This window comes from Otolemur garnettii, unplaced genomic scaffold (genome assembly GCF_000181295.1).
Source record: "Otolemur garnettii isolate 467f Iridium unplaced genomic scaffold, OtoGar3 scaffold00066, whole genome shotgun sequence".
NCBI classification, from domain to species: Eukaryota; Metazoa; Chordata; class Mammalia; order Primates; family Galagidae; genus Otolemur; species Otolemur garnettii.
Window position 1 is genome coordinate 6,940,291 of NW_003852461.1, and position 20,434 is coordinate 6,960,724.

Genomic DNA, 20,434 nt, shown 5'->3' on the forward strand with positions numbered 1-20,434 from the left:
TCCCCAATTATCTAAGAAATCTTCTTACAGTTTGTTTATTCAAAACAAGAACCAAATGAGTTCCCTGTACTGGGATTGGTTAATGTCTCTCAGATGCTTTAGAATTTCTAGTTCTTCTTCTTCCCCTTTTTGTACCTTTTGTCTTGTTTTTGATCATGCAGTTTACCTGTTGAAGAAGCTGTGTCATCGGCCCTATGGAGTTTTGCACAGTCTGGATTTTGTTGCCTGCATCCTTAGGTTGTTTAAGAAATTGTACCAGGTATTTCCCGTAAAATAGTAGTTAGATCTAGAGTTTTGTTTGTTTTCAAGTTTAGTTTTTTGGCAGGATTTTTTCGTAGGTGGTGTAACACTGTCTGCTTGTCTTTCTTTTTGTTAGACTCATAGGCACCAACCCACGTTGCTTACATTTTTTTTTTTTTTAAACTAGGGCTTTGAAAATTGGTGATAGTCTTATCCTATCCTTATCTTTTTATTTGTTAACGGGAATACTTCTCTAAAGAGAAACTTCCCATGTTCAAGGATAACATAAGTTAAAATTTGCATAGAAAAAAGCAGACTAAATTTAGGCCATAGTGGCCCATGCCTGTAATTCCAGCAGTTTGGGAGGCTGAGGAGGTAAGAGGATTGATTGAGGCCAGGAGTTTGAGATCACCTTGGGCGAACAGCGAAAATAAAAAAGTATGTCAGCTACTGGGGAAGTTGAGGTGGGAGGATTGCTTGAGTCTACGGGTTCAAGGCTACAGTGAACTATGATTTATACCACTACCACTATACCCTGGCCTGGGTGACAGAGTGAGACTCTGTCTTCAAAAAAGAAAAAGAAAACAAAGAAGGAAGGAAGGAGGGAAGGAAGGAAGGGAAGGGAAGAGAAAAAAGAAAAAGTGGAAGAGAAGAAAAAAAAGAAGACAGAAAAAGGGCAGATTGAATACAATGAATACATGCTTGACTATTTCATTTTTTTTTTCTGTTAATAAAAATAGTTCGTTCCCTTCCATCCATCTGAAGTGACCAATGGGCTTTTGTTTTCTTTTTTAAAGGATCATTGTGAGTATATAATTATGTGTTTCAAGCTATTACAATTATTATTTTTGTTGATCTCCAAATGATCTCACTTTTAAATAGTGGGGCTTCAAATCAGATCCTGAGACTTTTGTTGACATGTCTGGGGAGGCCTTAAATATCTTCATTGCTTGGGTGTAAGTAGAAGTTCCTGGCTTAAAGCTGGGATTACCCTTTGAAATTCCTCTGAACACAAGGCAGGTACCAGGGTGATCATCGCTATGGAATTAGTCATTGTTTCTAAGTTTTTTCAGTGGTCAAAGCTAGAAAATATATTTTTGAGAGTTTGCACTGCTATTTCCAATTCAAATGTAGGACTAGAGGAGGTTTATATAATTTTATCAATGTTCTAACTCTATTTAATTTTGCCGATACCAAAAATCACAAATGTAAAAACCATCAAGGTATTTAACCCACCTCCTTTATCTCACTACAGAATATCAATATTAACATGACGGTTATTGAAAAATTTAAAGATATGTTTTCAAAAATACTTTCCATACACTAAATATCTCACCAGGGACATATGAGAGAAGTTATTATATTTAAAAGTAATTTACAATAGTTCTGCACTGTTTGGTTTTAGTGCCAATCACTGTGTAGTTAAGTTTGTGTGGTAGCCCGTCTCCAGGTGGCTCCAGTGAGGCCTGCTTCCTATTTATGATGTTCCCCACCCCTCATCATTTAATTAGGATTAGTTTACGTGACCAATAGCAAACTGTAGAAGTGATGGTGTCACTTCTGAGATTAGGCTATAAAATACGTCGCAACTTTCAATTTGGTGTGGACTCTTCCCTCCCTTTTTCTTTCCGGGATCACTCTTTTTTTGAGGACATCAGGTACCCTGTCATGAGAAGCCCTCGAGAGAAGCCCAAATGGAGAAAAACTGAGACCTCTGCTAACAGCCAGCACGACTGAGGCCTCTAGCAACAGCCTCAGAGTGAGTTTGAAGTAGATGCTCCAGCCTGGTGAGGCTGCAGGTGACTGGAGCCCTGAGGGACATCTGAACGGAAGTCTCACCAGAGATCTTGAATCAGAATCACTTGTCCGAGCCACTCCTAGACTCTTGGCCCTCAGGAACCAAGAGTTGTGAGATATTACATGCTTATTGATTTAAGCAGCTAAGTTTTGGGGCAATTTGTTACGTGGCAATAGTTAACTAAATCAGATTTTATATTTATTTATTATTATTTCTTTTTGAGACAGAGCCTCAAGCTGTCACCCTGGGTAGAGTGCTGTGGCATCACAGCTACAGCAACCTCCAACTCCTAGGCTTAAGCGATTCTCTTGCCTTGGCCTCCCAAGTAGCTGGGACTGCAGGCGCCCGCCACAATGCCCGGCTATATTTTGGTTGTAGTTGTCATTATTGTTCGGCAGACCTGGGCTGGATTTGAACCCACCAACTCTGGTATATGTGGCTGATGCCCTAGCCACTTGACCTACAGGTGCCAATCCTTGTTTTTATTTTTAAGAATTTTTTCTCTTAACATTTCAATTTATTTTATAATTATGTAAAATATTTGTGCAGTTGCATTTATTTTTCTATGAGTTATCTATTAATGTATTTTGTTCATTGTTCAGATAGTTTACTATCCCTTCTTTATTTTTAAGTAGAAAGTTCTATAGATGAGGGATATATTTATCTATAATGCAAGTTGCAGACTTTTTCTCCAGATTGTCAAGTGTTTATATAATTTGTTTACAGTGATTCTGGCCATATATGCATGGTGGAAATTATCAGTCTCCTTGGATTGTATCTGCAGTTTGAATCACATTAAGAAAGTTTCCCCTTATCACAGATAACAGAGGAAATCATCCAGTTTTACTTTTACCACTTGTATAGTTTTATGTCTTCACACGACATACACATACGATCTATGTATGACGCGTGAGGAATAGACCCAATTTAAAACTTCCTGTGGCTATCCAATAATCCCAGTATCAATGATTAAAAAGTCTACCTCTTTTTACTAATTTGCAATGTCACCCTTATCATCCACAAAGTCACAAAACGCCGCCGTGTCTATTTTCAGATGTATCTTTTCATTCTGTTGGTCTTTCATCTATTCATTTGCCAAAAGCACAGTATTTTAAATATGGAAACTTTTTTATGTTTTAGCATCTGGTAATGGCGTCTTCCCCATTGCTCAAATTGCTCTTCTTTTCAGGGTTTTCCCGATGATTCATGCTTGTTTGTTATTGCAAATTAACTTTGTAATCGATTTGGCCCATTGAAAAACAAAACCTAATAAAAATCTAATACTATTTTTGTTGGAATCTCATCAGACATACAAGTTACTTCAGGGAGGACTGAGGCATTCACTTTTTCTGTGCACAAACACAGCACGCCTTTCCATTTGTTCAAATTTACCCTGGTGTCTTTCAGGAATGCTTTATATTTTTTCTTCTAAAGGTCTGTACATTTTATTTTTAAAGTTAGACCTTGGCGTTTTATTTATTATTAATTTACTTACTTTTTTTTTGTTATTGTAAATTGTGCATTTTCTTCCATTTTATTTCCTAACTAGTTTTTGTTTATATAGAAGAAGGCCACCGATTTGTGTGATTGACGTTATAACTTTCTGATTTGCCAAATTCTCTCTGTGGTTTTAGCAGTTTTCTCATTAGAGGTTTCAAGATTTAAGATGTATAATCTTATCATCTGAAAACAGTTTCATGTCTTCTTTTCCAACCATTATGCCTATGATTTCTTTCTTCTGTTTAATTGCATTGGCAAATACCTCCAGCACAACATTAAAAACAAGTGGAAATAGTGGGTCTCTTGCCTTCTCCCAGACTGCAATGAGAAAGCCCCTATCTACTGTTTCCCCATTAAATTAGATGCTGGCTTTGGCCTAATACACAGAGAGAGGCATTTCGAAAACAAAGAGAACAAGCCACACTTCTTGTTCTCAGGGGACTTTCAGACCTGTGGAGGGAGACAGACGATGAAACAGCCTGTCATAATAGTGTGACAACCTTGACCATGGGGGTGTGGACAGACGCAGTTAGAAATACATCAGGAAAGGCAACTTTGTCTTGAGAATCAGACAGTGATGCTTTTTAGTAGAGCTGATATCTAAGTTGAGAACTTCATATGGTTAGGAGTAAGCAAATAAAGACGGAGGGAAGAGAATTTTACCCAAAAGGAGCAGCATGGGCAAAGGATGGGAGGGGATAGGGAACAGAAGTCTACTTGTAGAATAAAATTTCAGCTTAGTAAAAGGTGGGGATAAGAGAGAGAAATAGAGAACAGAGTTGAACCGCAATGTGAGTCAAAGACTTTAAATTGTATAGCAAGGAAATGGGGATTAAACAAAGATTTTTAAGCAGAGGCTGCACTTGATTTGGGGGTTTGGGGCTTCCTCCTAAAAACCACGGCATGTGGGTCCTGCTCCATCAGCCGTGCGATGCTTAGCCACGTGGTTTGCTGTGACTGATGGGATGTTGGTGACTATGACACAAACAAAGACTTAACATGCGGAGGTGTGGTTGAGTTTGTCCTCTTGAATAGTTTCTTTTCCCATCAGTGCAAGAAGAACATGCTTTGAGGAGCTCACTAGATTCACACAAATTGAGAAAAACACCCAGCCGACCTGACCCAAACCCACAGTTTGGAGCCGAGCCCGGCCAAGCCCAACTGAGAAAAATCAAAGCTGCCTTGGCTCACTTCTGTGAATGTGCCCATCAGTGACGACTGTCCTAAAACACCGAGTAGTGGGTGATATATTACACCCCAATATTTATTACAACAGCTGACAGATACGGAGAAGGACGTTTAAAGACCGGGAAGTCCATGCGAAGATAATTAAAGTCTTCCCAGGTGGGACAAAATGGTGATCTGACTAGGGCAATGCCAGAGGAAGCAAAAAGAAAGGGATCTTTGGAGAGACACGAGGCAGGGAGAATGAAAGGGCTCAGCGACTGGCTGGATACCAGAGTCTGGACAGGAGCAGAGGGAAGCGTGCCCAGGTTTCCTGCGGATCAGCAGGGTGCCTGGTGGGGCCATTCTGGGAGGCACAGACCACAGGAAGAAGAGCAGGAGCCAAGCTCTGCTTTGAGGGTGCTGGATCACAGCTGCAAACGGACAGCCTGCCGGAGACGCCCCTGACATCTGCCTATTCATCTATAAAATCATGAGGATGAAATCCCGTGCCTCTCCCCACCTCGCAGGGCTACCGTGACGAACAAACAAGGAGAAACACGAAAAAGGGCTTTGAAAAGAACACCCTTCCGATCGACTGTGATAATTATTAAAATTAAAGCACTCACATTTTTATGCTACCAGATGCAAAAAAAAAAAACACTCTAATTTTACATTTGAAACTGTGCTACTGAGTTTGTTGCTAGTCACACATTCCTTTATATTTTTTTTTCTGAGAGAAGGCAGAATTAAAGCTTCTGAGAAACTATATATATATATATATATTTTTTTTTTTTTTTCAAAACTTAACCCACAAGGACAGGAATTTGGAGGCAAAAAGATCCCAGGGCCAGTGGTCAGAAGAGCCAGCCTCTTTGCTTGTGAGACCTTGGACAGACCATTTAAGCTCTCCGGCATCTCTTTGTGAAAGGAAGCTCCGTACTTGTTGATTTCCAAGGTATCTTACTATTCCCACATACAGAAAATGATGGCGTCTCTCAACATTTTCAGCTTCCCTTCCCTCCGCCCGACAGTCCTCTTCAAACTTACTCTGTAATTTGGCAAAGACTCTCGCACTTGCCCATCCTCGCTCCTGTCAGCTCAGCCTTCATCAGCAACTTTCCTCTTGGAGCCAGTTCAGCCAGTCCAGATTGCTTGTTACATCCCAGGCAGGAAGGCTTATTTTCATCTATGTGTGAGTGGTAAGAATCTAGAAGGAGTTCTCATTGGTGTGCTTCTGTAATTGCGGCAGGATTCCATTTACCACTCAGTCAAGGTGGTAATGAGGGTCTCTGTACCAGGAAACTGTGGCTACCATCTGGCAGGCCAGCACCACATGCCCGGCCAGCAGACAGAACCAATTAGTCGGTCCCCACACCTCCCACAGTCCCTTCCTACATTTGGTGGCTGCGTGTTAGGCCCACTGAGCCTCCCGCTGGAAACCCTGTTCAGTCCTGGGACGGGCGGGGAAGATAATTCCCCTTTGGTACCGCAGAGCTGGCAAGTAATCCAGATTATGGAAGTTCAAGAACAGCTGACCCCTTATGATGGGTAAACATTTTACCCATTATAATGGTGAATGCAGAGTCCACGGCAGGAACAGGCAGCTTGATGTGTTCGAAGGAATGTCAAGAAATAGACTTCATTTATAAGAAATAAAACTAGGAGGCTCTGTCTCAAAAAAAAAAAAAAAAAAAGAAATAAAACTAGAAATGGCTTAAGTACCCATAAGGGATTGGTTAAGTGAACAATGTTATGTTTATATAAAGTAACAGAGATGGTTTGGGGCTTAAAGACCTAGAACCTAGGCTTGAATTGTGGCTCTCCGGCTTCTCAGCTTTACCGTTTTGATAAAGCACTTGACCTCTCTTTTTCTCAGTTTCCTCATCCCTGAACTGAAGATAATAAAAGTTCCCAGCCCATAGGGTTCTTGGGAATAGTAAATTAGTTCATACACGCAAAGAGCTCAGAATAGTGCCTGGCACACAGCAAATGCTATCTGTTAGTTCTGAGTGTGGCTCACACAGAGTCACTAAAGATGATGTGTAGAATGATTTTTTTTTCATGCCACGGGGAGAATTCCTGATGTGAAGTGAATCAAGTGGGATCGTAGTACGTGCGGAATGATTCTCATTTCATATCTCTGCACGGAGGGAAGATGGGGAAGAGAAGGAGAGAAAACCACTAGTTTTCTTTGGTTGAGTTTTATTTCCTTCTTCTTTATATTCTCCTTCCGCTTTTCCAAAATTTCTACATGGTTATGTAATATTTTATAATTAGAAAGACCAATAAAAATGCAACTAATGGAGAAAGAAAGAAAGAAAGAAAGAAAACCTGGGCACACATCTGCACACTTAAGAGTCACTTTAACTTTCCGAGTCTCAGTTTGACGGTGAGAGAAATAACAGGGGAATCTACTTTGTAGAATTAACTCTAAAGAAAAACTAATAAAATTTACCTGAAAGTAATTAGTCAACAATAGAGTGTTTTACAACTATAATTGTTCCCCAAGGTCATTCTCGGGGAACAAAAACAACAACAAATATATGAATACCAGAGTCAAAGAGTCAAAATTGGGGTTAAAACCTCAGAGGTCTTTAAATTCATAATAGGTTATTTCACTTGTGCAGATTATCTGTTCGAACATAGCCCTAAATTCAAGGATTCATCATGGGAAAGGCAGAAGAACACATTAACTGGGGCCTGGAGGCCTGAGTTCCAGCTCAGATTGCCACACTAACTTTTTGGGCAAGTCATTTTTGTTTCTGGACTTGAGTGTTCAAGACCTTGCAGAGTGCAGTCAGTCTGAGGTCCATTCATGGTCTATTCCCCTCTTCCAAACTGGAATCCTTTGCATGGTCCTTACTAAAAGGTCACCAATCCTTAGACATTCATTTTCTCAAATGACTGAAGACTTAGCTAGCATCTCAGTGATTTGGAAAGGGCTAATAAAATTACAAATGGAAAATAGTTGATGTTAAGAGTTTACTGCAGATTCTAATGCAGTATTCTATCAAAATAGCTAGCTGTTATTGTATTAAATCATGTACACTGCTATGATTTAATAATAAAAAAATAGCTAGCTATTGCTTAATGCTTGGCAGCACTGCAAGACCCCTACTCTGTGTCTCTGTTGAATTGCAATTTCAGCAACTTTGGAAATGGTAATTTGTTATCAATGAATCGTTAGTGTTGTCTTGGTTTAGATCCAGTTCTGAATTGCTGCTATACTTTTTAATTGCAAATTACTAATCATTTAGATTCATTATTATCAAGTTAGTTTGTTATGGGTTGTTGGTTGATTGTGAACAGAATGCAGTGATATATATTTCTGTCAAGATAATTTGGGGCCTATAATTTCTTTAATCTCTAGACATGGTTGCACTGTATTTAAAAAATAAAATTCTCTTTATAATTTGAAAGCAGACAAACTTGCCCCCTCCATGTCCCAACTTTGCACATACAGTGACATTTGTCATTTGACATTTGTCACTGTATTGCTGAGTATCACACTGAGTTGGATGGACACAGGCAGAGTAGGTTGACCAACTCAAGTCATGGTGAACAAAGACGTAATGTACACAATGACCTTGACATTCATTTTCATAATGAAAGAAAACCGGTTCTATTTCCTATCTCATGCAAAATGTATTAATTACCATTAGCACAAGTGTATGTTTGCACAAACCTGTGTTTTTATCTGTATTTTCTTTATAGATTACCAAGAGAAGCTTGGCTATTTCTAAGATACTCACTTTGCCACCCAGGAACCTGCTCCCGTGTGCTCCTGTGAGGAGTCGCTGGCTGCTCCCTGGTCTCTGGGTGTTCCCCGGGCGCTTGCTCTCTTCTTCATCATCTGGGCTGCAATTGGTTTGCTCATCAGCGAGGTTAGTAGGAGCTGGGGGGTCTCTGCTCATCTGCCCTGCGTTACCAGTCTTGGGTTTCTGGACCACTGTTTGCATTTCTGTTTTCATGTTCTCATCCTCCTTGCTGTGAAGAAACAGTTTTACACTTTGTTACTCACAGGCAGCCTCCCCCTGCACTGGGCTGACATAAGGACGGAAGGTGTCAGCTCGTTGGTGTGAATAGTGGCAACTCCGAATGGTGGAATGGAGCAGTAAACACTGGTTAGCTGCTCATGGACCATTTGCCGTAGAAAAATCCTGCCGTCGTCATCTCAGGCTTGGCTGTTTCCCTTTTCCTCTCCTCATACTCACAAAGACAGCCTTTCCATCTGCTTCAAAACCCTTACTGTGAGTAACCAACAGTGTGAAAAAATGAACCCTAAAGGTCATCACAGTCCTTACTTATAACTCTAACAGGTGTTTTCAGCATTAGAAATGGAAAACAGTCAGGGCAGTTTGCCAGGCCCAGTTCTGCTCCTTTTCTCCTCAATCGCCTCACCTCGAGACCCCCTTTTCTTTCTATAGTCTCCCATTTGAGTTTAGCGTCAAGCAGAGAAAAGAAAGAAAAAAATAACTGTAGAAATAATTCAAACAAGTGCAAATAAAAAACAAAATTTAAAATTTCTTCAACCTTGTTTAATGGCCAAAGACTCACAGGTCAAACAATAACAAGGCATCATTTTTAAATAGAAAATAAATACAGTAGTAGGTGACCTGAAAAACATATCTGAAGTCAGGAGGTTGAAACCTTTTGACATAGATCAATTTTTAAGAATGTGTATTAAGAAAAAATGCAAAAGGGGAAGCACTTGTGGCTCAAGGAGTAGGGTGCCGGCCCCATATACTGTAGGTGGTGGGTTCAAACCCGGCCTGGGCCAAAAACTGCAAAAAAAAAAAAGAGAAGAAAAGAAAAAATGCAAAAGAAGAAATTTGAAATCTCTAAATAGTTAGTGATTGGTGGATGTATCAAATATTTCATTTTGTGTTCATATTATGAGTATGAAGTCATTAAGATAGTTGTGAATAATTTTAATGACATAGGTAAATGTCCAGTTATAAAAATAATGTGTTTTTTCCAACATCTCAAAAAAAAGCAGACAACTAATATTTATAAATGAAATTAACAGCTAAAACAAAATAAGAAGAAGTTAACTGATCAAAGTATTCTATAATAGACATACTTCTATCTGACAATGTGAATGTTACTTTCTTCGCATTATTACTATTATTATTGCTTAATATTTTGTTGCAGCAATCGTCTGATTTCTTTTCTGAATGTATTTATCGTCATTTGTTCTTTATGAGGTTTTTGTTCTCAGTCCTTATATTAAATATTGTTATTGTCACTAAATTTAGCCTTTTTAATTCTGTAAAGGCAAAAGTGGAAACCTAATATGCACATGTATAAGTAAGAAAAATTAATAAAAAAATAACGTGTGTATATTAAATCTAGGAATAATATGCTACAAGTTAACAGTAAGTATTTCTGGGTGGCAGAATCTCATATATCTCAGGGGTGTCCAACCTGCGGCCTGTGGGCCACATGCTGATTTTGTGAGGACATTTTGTTTATCTGTGATGTTGGATATCACAAAAAAGTATGCACAGACTTTGTTTTTGCTCACTGGGTTTCACTAATGTTTGTGTATTTAGTGTGAGGCCCAAGATAACTCTTACACTTCCAATGTTTGGCAGAGAGAAAAAAAAAAGTCTGGACATGCCTGTTGTGCCTTGTAATATTATTTTCTAGATTTTCAACATGAAAAATGCTGTTTTATAATTAAAAAATAAATTTTAAAATAGCTATGCCTTGTACCTGAAAAGCATTTTATAAATTCTAGCTGTTGTTACTGATACAGTGGAAGAGATTAATTTTAAAACCTGTCATGTTATCTAAGCATAAAACAATAACTCCAATACTTGTTGATCTGAATAAGGCCAGAGTACAGGCAACATTTTGAAGCTAGGTATATTTTTTATAGTCATCTTCTTGGTAGCAGTGGTAGCATAAGAAAAAAGAAGACCTAGGAAAGAACTCTGAAGGATACTTCCATTTACAGAGGGTCGATCAGAGAAATAATACAGGGTGGCTCGGCCAAGGGAGTGGCCAGTTAAGGTTTGAGAACGTGGATTTTTGTGGCACCAGTCTGAGAGGGTGGATGGCACTACACTTAATAATCCTCATGCAAATCTAGAAGGCAGACAGGAGGGGCACACCAGGACTGGGGCTTTGCCAGACAAAGGCAGTGAAATGATAATAGTGCAGGATGAAAATATTAGAAAAGGAGAGTATATTTGACAAATAGTTTTTGCAGTGAGAGAAGAAATACACGTTTCCTGACCTCAAGACACTCACTTCATTTGGTTGTCCAAACATAACGTAAACAATAAAGTTAACACGGTAATACTTGATTCTATAAGTCAGGATAATTCTTAGATACACAGTCCAGAGGAAAGCACCAGGGGGCTTCTGGGATATCGGTACCATTCTGCTTCTCGGTCTAGGTGTTTGTTGCACGAGTATATCACATTTATAAGAATTCAGTGAATGGCAGACTTATGATATATGCACGTTTACATAAATATAAATGTATTATATTTCTATAAAGTGCTAAGTTGGTATAAAATTTACCTAAATAGGAAATCTACCTAGTCAGCATGTAAATAAACGCCAAATGAATGTCACAAAGAATCGATACTATTTGGAGTTCTTTCGTAAGAAAAAGAAATAACTGTTGTGGACAATGATGACAGTAAGAATGGCGTGGCTGAACATTTAATGCCTGAGACTTGTTACTTACATATAGTGACTTACATACGTGAGTTTATTTATCCCCCAAACCAACCCTGCAAGTGGTGCTCATTTTATTCTCATTTTAGGTGGAAGAAAATAAAATTTGGAAAGTGTATGAGATTCGCCTAGTTCTGCACGGCTTTTCAGTATTGGAGCCAGGACTTCAACCTAAGTCTCCTTACTGATTGCACAAACTCAGATGCTATTGCCAGTCGAGTTAAGGGAGTGTCCGTGGAAGTTTGGAATGACACGTGGGAGAGAAAGTACAGAAATGAGCAATGAAAGTAGGAAAAGCAGGACATGAAGGCAAAAAAATGGTCATGGGGTGGAGTTGGCTCTCTGGAGGAAGGCATGGGTGATATGTTAGCTTTGCTTTAATCACCTTTAAAATCCTTTTGCGGGCAGCCTCAGAATTGCTCAAGAAATGTGAAATGTATCTGCCTGTCTTCTAAAACAGCCCCAGTAGATGTAAAACCAAAAATAACCTGTTAAATCTGTTTCAAGTAGAAGTGTTTTTTTTTTTTAAATACATAGCACTTAAAAAATTATGATGAAAATGACTCTCCAGCTGAGAAATGCTATGTGTCTATGGTTAGCACAAACAATTATTCGTCAACACACGTTGGTTGTTATGCTGTTCACAAACTCACAGCTCTTTCTTCTAGGCTTGTCTGCTATTTACCTACAGTCCTAAATATAGAAATTTGCCATTTCAAAAGAAGGAAAAAAACGCCATCAATACTGTCTAGGACGCAAGACCCAGTGAGCTCCTGCACGAGCCCTTCTGACCTCAGCTGCTGCTCCTGGGGTGGCGTGAACAGTTGAGTGTCATCCAGAAATGTGAGCAATTAGGGAGGATTACCGTGTCCCTGGATGATAAATAAATAAGGAGAAAACTGTCCAGTTGTCCCGTCTCACAGTGGGCTTTTCCTGCAAACCAGCCCTGTAGAGCCATCCTCCACTAGAGCCCAGCATCTCCGGGTTAGAGAGAAAGATTAGAGGGCCTCTGGTAGCCAGAAGCAATGTAGGGATCCCCGTCAGCCCCACCTCCCTGTAACTCCAGCTCACCAGATCTCACATTTGATTTGGATTACACCCCTGCCGAGAACATAAAATCTCAAATGGAGGACCCAGGAGGTACAGCGAAAGGTCACCAGATGCCATCTTAAAGGTCTGCCAGCCTTGGCAGGGACTCAGTGCTACCAATTTCCAACTGTGTGCCATCGAACAGGCCTTAATCCCTCCGGAGAAGACAGCCCAGAGTGTGCCAGCACAGTGAATGGGATCTAATTTCAGTAAAGGAAAGCACGCTCTTATTTGGGAGTAATAAGAGATAATCAACACAACCAGACTTTTCTCTTTTTAAAAAGACAATAAGCCATAAAATAGTAAAGAGGAGGGGAGTACAGCTGAAAATCTCACCAAACTCCACAGGGAAGCTGAAATGGGAAGCCCGTACTACAGCAGCACATGTTATTGTGTTAAAGTGTGAAGGTTTTTTAAATTCCTTTCTTCTGTTTTCTATGCTCAAAAGTCCTTTCATTCATTGCAGTGCTACGAGCTGGTATGTTCTAAAAGCTTGTATGTGTCACCCACCACATATCTATTTATGCAAAGTCTTCCACATCGTGTGACTTTGGGCAAGTTACTTCACATCTCTGATTTTCAGGTTTTCATTTGTGAGACGAGAAAAATGATCCTTATCAAGCTTAAATTCACAAAATATTGAGCATTGAGCCTAGTGCCCAATCATTTCTTGACAAGTGATAATTCTGCATTAGTCATCGGTTAAAATTCTAACTCTTTACGAATTCCCTCATCACCCAGGTACAAAAGAATGGTCTTTCCACTGGACTCCAAAGCTGTAACAGGCAAAACTCAAGTTCAGAAGGTCAACGTTTTATAGTATATAGGAACTGAGGCAAATCTATTTAAACAGATAAAAAGAGAGAGAATGTACATGATTTATTTACCAGTCACAGTAAATACAAATTCTGGAAATCATCCACTAAAGAAAAACATATTAATTAGTATAAAAATTTGTTTTGGTAAAGCAGGATTCTTTTGAATCATGTTCTTTAATTCTAGGGAAAAGAAAAACACACCAGGAGCCTCAAACACCATTGTGTCATAATTCCCTCAGGTTGACGATTCCCAGCGAACTTACAGGCTGCAGCATCTGAATCCCGGAGCCACCTTTATGGGCAAGAAATGTGATGCTTCTTGCATTTGTGCTTCCTCCTGCTTTGAGTCTAAGCAGAGGGCTTGTGTGGAGGTCCAGCCTCTTCCCCTCATCCTGCACCGTGGGGCGCCGTTCCTGAGCTGCTGTGTGTACCTGAGAGACTGCAGCGTAAACAGCTCTGCGGTTACCACGCCCTGGACGCTCCCACATAGTATTAGAACGGGGAGCAATGCGTATTGCTATGTTACTTTGTTTAACTGAGTTGTGCTGAAGCAGGAGTATGTAAAGAGATATTAAATGTAGTTAAAAAGGGCACTATACAAACAATGATGTAAGTCTCAAAATTTTAACAGGTTAAATTAAATATGGCCTGATATATTATCGCTTTATATAAAGTTCCCATATATGTACACAGGAACTTTTGTTTTCTTTTTTTTTTTTTTAATTTATAGCCAAGTTTATTGAAATAGGTCTATTTTACAAAGAGACGATGTACCTGTAAGCTACTGCAGTATCATGATTCATATTTGAGCTAATGATAATTGAGTATAATTTCCATTACCAATGGTTTGGTGCCTGTGTCCCTGCCAGCCAGACTTGCAGCTGCTGGGGCCGGGGCAGGAGGAGGGGGAGAGCTGACTCCCCCTCTCTCCTCAGCAGCGCTGCACTCAGTCTGGGCCTGATTGCAAGGTGGCCTGACCATGTCACTGGCTAGATGACCTGAAGAACTGGAGGCCATTTATTTGGATCTTTTCCTCTTTGAAATTTCCTATTACAAATCAGCTCTACCACATTTTAGGGGCCTGGAAGAGAGCAGAGAAGATGGAGGAGGAGGATTGGCTAAACACCACTCCTTTCAAGGAAATTAGGCTTCAAGCGTTCAGCTGGCTTGATCTCCATTTAGCCTTTCAGAAGCCTTCCTCAAAGAGCTGTTTTTAGCAGTTAAACGTCCTTCTATGGATGCAAAAAACCCCAGTAAACTATGCTAACTGGCTATGTCAGATGATGGATATGTTTCTAACAATTAGCTTGATTGCTATCTTCACAGTGTTAACAGCTACTGAAACACCACATTACAGCCCGTTAAGATAGACGATTATTATTGGTCAATTAAAAATAAAATTTGTAATAAAAATGTATTTTGAATTTTATTTTTAAAATTGTTCATTTTATTTTATTATTATTTTGAATTTACCCAAAGCAATCTAAGCAGCAATGTTACACTTCGAAGAACTTGAAAAAATAGTTCTTTGTTCTGTATGGAATTAGAAAAATCCTTGAATAGACACCTATTCTAGGATGGTGGCTATTCCTATTTATTTCATAGGAATAGCATTTCTCAGAAACAAAAACAAATCTGGATGCATCCTGTTAGCAGACTTCAGCTTATACTACAAGTCTATAGTGATCAAACAGCATGGTATTGGTATAATAATAGAGACAGATCTATGGAACAGAATAGAGAATTTAGAGATGAAACCAGCCTCATATCGCCACCTGATCTTCCATAAACCAAACAAAAGATGACAGGGGAATAGGGAGGGGAAATCCTTATTTAACAAATGTTGCTGGGAGAAGTGGATAGCCAGGTGTAGAAGACTGAAACTGGACCGGCACCTTTCTCCTCTTCCCAAAATTAACTTACATGTCTAAATAATATTTCATTACACAGATATACAAGAGTTAATTTAACTCTTCCTTTATTTTGGAATGTTAACTTGGTTTACAAATATTCACTAATGTAGATATTGCTGTCCTTCTGCAGATGTTCTTTTTGCCCCTAGATTCTCACCATACTTCTGCACCCCAGGAAGCTGACCTGGGAGGGCTGTAGCCACAGCTCCCATGTCCTCCGGTTCCACTTGGTTTGGGCCAATGTGCAGCTGCAGTGGGGGGAGGCTGCCTCTGTGCAAGGTTGACTCAGGTTACTTGTATCTCTTGACCCAAGGCCAGTACTGTTCTCAAGGTGTCCTGATTAATTTTAGCCACATCCCCACCTCTCAGTCCTTCAGACTTGGTATTTGTCCCAACCCAGCAGCTGCCAGCCCAGGATGCCTCTCTCTGCCATGAGGCTGTCTCAGCCTCAGCCTGCATCTCTGTAATTAGCCCCTTGGTAGCTGAACTCCCCTCGAATCATCTGTTTTCTCCTGGGATCCAGACTTACACCTTCTCATGTGAATCTTAAAACAAAACCATTACACCCATCCATAATTATTTTTGTAGAATTGATTAATAGATACAGATTTTATGCCAAGTACATACCCACTTTTAAGGCTTTTCATCACTATACTTCCAACAAACCAGTATTTTTCTCTAAAACTTTGTCAACTGTTGTATTACCATTAGGAAATCATTTCTAATTTCGTTTGTAAATCATAGTATCTCTTTGCTGTTCAGATTTCTTTTATCTCATGGGTTTAATTCCCCCCATATTGTTCATTTTTATTTCTTTTTTTGTGAAATGCTTGTCTAAGTCTATTGCCAATTATTAAAATTGGGCTGCTTATCTTTTTCTTGCTTGTAAGAGCTCTTTGTATGTTAAGAGGGCTGTTTTTTTCTGTCATATATGCTGTAGGTAGTGTTTTGTTTTTGACTTTTTATTATTTTTTTTGAAATACAAAATTTTAAGAGGTAACATAACAACCATTACCTCATGGTCTCGATATTTGGGATCCAAGGGCATCTATTTTCTGAAATATCTATTTGACATCTAGTCCCGTAATGCCGTGCATTCTTACTTAAAGATTCATGCCTACGTCTTGTGTTACAACCCAGAACAGTAAATAAGGCTTCTTTGTATTTCTCACAGTGCCTAGAATAAGCACACAGACAAGAACAAAAATAAAAACAAACAAAAAGCAAGCACACAAAAACTATCATAAGAGATTAATAAACAATTTCATGAGGTGGAAAGGGCTTAGAGAAGTATGATGCTAGTGTATTATTTCATTTTGAGCCTGTGAAAGTGAAGATAATAGTGTCTTCTGTGATAGTATTGTTCACTTTTTAAGAGAGATTGAGTTTATAGATATTAAGCTATTTATATAGATTATATAGTGAAAAAAGCAATAAAAAAAGACAAAGCTTTTTGATTAGTTGTTTCTTAAAAAAAAGGTAAGTAGGGTATTTAAATTTTAAAATCCCCCAATTTATCCAGTGTTTATGCAGGAACTGTAAGTGGTCACAGCTCCCATCTCTTGCCTGGATTACCATAATGATTCCCTAAACAGTCTCCCTCTTTTCAGTTGTGTCTCTCCCAGTTTATTCAGCACTCAGCAGCCAGAACCATCCTTGGGAAACATAAATACGGACGTGCTCCATTGCTCTCAATTTTCCAATGGTTTTCCTTGCAACACAGAACAAAATTCGGAGACGTACCATGGCCCACGTGAGCAACCATCTGAGCTTCAGAGACGTACCATGGCCCACATGAGCCACGATCTGAGCTTCAGAGATGTACCATGGCCCACGTGAGCCACGATCTGAGCCTCAGAGATGTACCATGGCCCACGTGAGCCACGATCTGAGATTCAGAGCTGTACCATGGCCCACGTGAGCCACGATCTGAGATTCAGAGCTGTACCATGGCCCACGTGAGTCACGATCTGAGCTTCAGAGATGTACCATGGCCCACGTGAGCTACCATCTGAGCTTCAGAGATGTACCATGGCCCACGCAAGCCACGACCTGAGCCCTGCTGGCCACTGACCTCACTTCCTGCCCCTGTCCCTCTTTTCCATTGTGCTCCCCAAACTTCAGTTTTCCTGCTCCCCCTTAAACACAAGAGGCCTGATTTTGGGGTTCCACCTGCCCAGAATGCTCTTCTTTCAGATGTTTGTATGATTTTCTTTCTCTGTGGGTCTGAGGGTCATGAGGATGAAGGTTAACACTTGTGGTGTCCTTTGGGTCAGGCTGGACCTCAGGGCAGGGTTGCCGCAGCTGTATGGGCCCCCTGATTCTGTGCAATACGCTCAACTTCCTATGACCCAAGCATAAGGCAACTAGGTACCAAAAAAAGTTTGCTGGGGCTCCATACATTCAACTGAGGTGCCATCTGTTTATAACAGTTTCTGGGAAGGGCAGATATCCAATATCTGGAAAACGTGGGGCCTGTGGAAAGTTGCACACTCTTTTGGGGGCAAAAGAGGAAAGAATAAACTGTTAGGTTTACCAGTTGGAATATGGTAGAGTCGGGCCCACTGGGGTGAAGACTCGACTTGTGCAGGCCTGCTCACTGCTCACTGCTCACTCACTATTAACTGGGATAATTCCCGCTAGATAATTCGCCGGCTTGTCTGCACACTCCAGTCATGCTCCAGGACCCTGCCCTGAGGTCCAGCCTGGCCCAAAAGACAGTATTCTAGAACTTTAGGTACACTGCTATATACCCAGGTTTTGGCACCTACAAATATTAATTGAGCACTTTAATATTTGTTAAAAGAGTGTTGTTGCAATTCCACGTGTCGAATTTTGAAAACTGTTAATATTACTAACACTTAAAAAAATGAAGAGAATGAAGGGATTCTGGGGAGATTAAAAAGACAGAATCACATAGTTTAATCTTGCATAGCTGCTCACTATTCAAGAGAGTCACATAGGAAAATACCAGAACTTTGCATTTCTCGGCTGTAAAAATCGATGTAAATGGTAGGCATCCCTCAGAGATAGTGTGGGCTTCATTCCAGATCATCATAATACAGTATCACAATAAAGCAGATCACATCATTTCTTTGGTTTCTCAGAGGATATCCTGGTTATATTTATACTACACTGTGGGCTATTAAGTGTGCAATAGCATTATGTCTAAGAAAATAATGTTAATTAAAAGTACTTTGTCGCTAAAAGATGCCAATGATCATCTGAGAATGTTCAGAGAGTAGGACTCTTTTGCTGGTGAAGGGTCTTACCTCCAGGTGGATGGCTGCTGACTGGTCAGGGTGGTGGTTGCTGAAGGTTGGGGCGGCTGTGGCAATTTCTTACAATATGATAACAGTGAAGTTTGCTGCATGGACTAACTGCCCCTTTCATGAAAAGTTCCCTGCAGCACGTGATACTGTTTGACAGCAGTTCACCCACAGGAGAGAACTTCTTTCAAAACTGGAATCAATCCTTGCAAACTCTGTCACAGCTTTATCAGCTTAGTTTATGCAATATTCCTATCAGCTGCATTATTAAACCCACCAGCTGCATTATTCCCAGCAAGAGAATCAGACCACCTTTTGAAGCTTTGAAGCCAGGCATTGACTGCTCCTTTCTAGCTATGAAACTCCTGGAAAGCTGTTTCGTCTATATTGGAAAGCTGTTGTTTAGTGTAGCCGCCTTCATCACCGAGTTTAGCAAGACCTTCTGGACAATGCATGCAGCTTCTACATCAGCACTTGCTGCTACACCTTGCACTTGTATGTTGCGATAGCATCTTTCCTTAAACTTATGAACCAATCTCTGCTAGCTTCCAATTTTTCTTTGGCAGATTCTTCACCTCTTTTAATCTTCATAGAGGGAGGGCCTTGCTCTGAATTAGTCTTTGGCTTATAGGAATATTTTGACTTTATCCAGATCAACAAAACTTTCTCCATATCTGACTCTGTACACCAGGACGGGGATAGGGGGGCTGAGGCTCTATTTTATTTTCTTATCATTCATTCCTTCAAGAACTTTTCCTTTGTGTAAACAACTTGTCTGACTGTCTAGTACAACAGGCCTACCTTTTGGCCCTTCTTAGCTTTCAACATGCCATCCTTCCTAAGCTTGATCATTTCTAGCTTTTGATTTAAAGTGAGACGTATGCAATTCTCCCTTTCACTTGAACACTTAGAGACCATGTAGGGTTATTAATTGGCTTAATTTCAATATTGTGTGTCAAGGAATAGAGCAGCCCAAAGAAAAGGGGAGAGATGGGGAAATGGCTGGTGGGTGAGTAGTCAGATCACACATAACATTTACATGTGAAGTTCCCATCTTATACAGGCCCAGTTTGTGGCACCCAAGAACAATTACAGTAGTAACGTCCAAGATCGCTGATCACAGATCACTGTAATGGATATAAGTAATAATGAAAAAGTTTGAAGTGTTGGTAGAATTACCAAAACACGACACAGAGAGATATGAAGGGAGGACACAATGTTGAAAAAAATGGAGTGGGTAGAACTGCCTATTGCAAGGTTGCCACAACCCTTCTACTGGTGAAAAATGCAATATCTGGGAAAAGCAACAAAGCAAAGCCCAATAAGACGAGGCATGCCTGCATTACAAATGTTTACGACCCTCCCCCATAAAAACATTCAGTCAGCTTCCTCTGTGCCTAACAAAGCTAGACCCACGGTGATGCATCTGTGGCACGAAATCCGTGGCATGAAGGAAGAATTTGGGGTTACTGACTCCTAACATTGGAAGAACTATCCTGGTCAACTTCATTCATGGGAAGACTTTCTACTCACAGGAGTTTCTTGAAATGCATCCAGTTCCTCTCTCTATTTAACAACGCAATCCTCAGATTCTCTACGTGTTCCCGCAGGACACATATCATGCCTTGGATCTCCTATAATGCTCTTGAGGCCCTTCTCCCAAGTGTGCAGAGTCCCTCCTGGAACATGGCATCCAGAATGAAGTACAGGGCTCTACTAAGCACTGAGTTCAGCTGGTTTCACACCCCTCTCTCTCAGCACCCTTGCCTCATGCTAAGCTGAAGCACAGACAAAACCCAAACATTTATTCCATACAACCATTTATATGTATACTTACCTAAAAACAGACTTGCGTATTTTTCTGTTGACTTGATATTGTTTATTTTAGCTCATTTCCCTGCCAAGGCTTCCCAGCATTCTGCTACCTTCATGTTTACTAAAATGATT

General features: G+C 40.1%; 1 protein-coding gene across 1 annotated transcript in view; it reads right to left on the reverse strand.

Moving 5' to 3' along the window:
• The window catches only part of CUNH1orf87 (chromosome unknown C1orf87 homolog), a 75,456-nt gene that overhangs the window by 51,596 nt on the left and 3,426 nt on the right, over window positions 1-20,434 (reverse strand). The window contains exon 2 of the mRNA XM_003793127.2: window positions 8,458-8,692. Coding sequence (XP_003793175.1) covers window positions 8,458-8,692 — 235 coding nt within the window. The remainder of the gene's footprint in view (window positions 1-8,457; window positions 8,693-20,434) is intronic.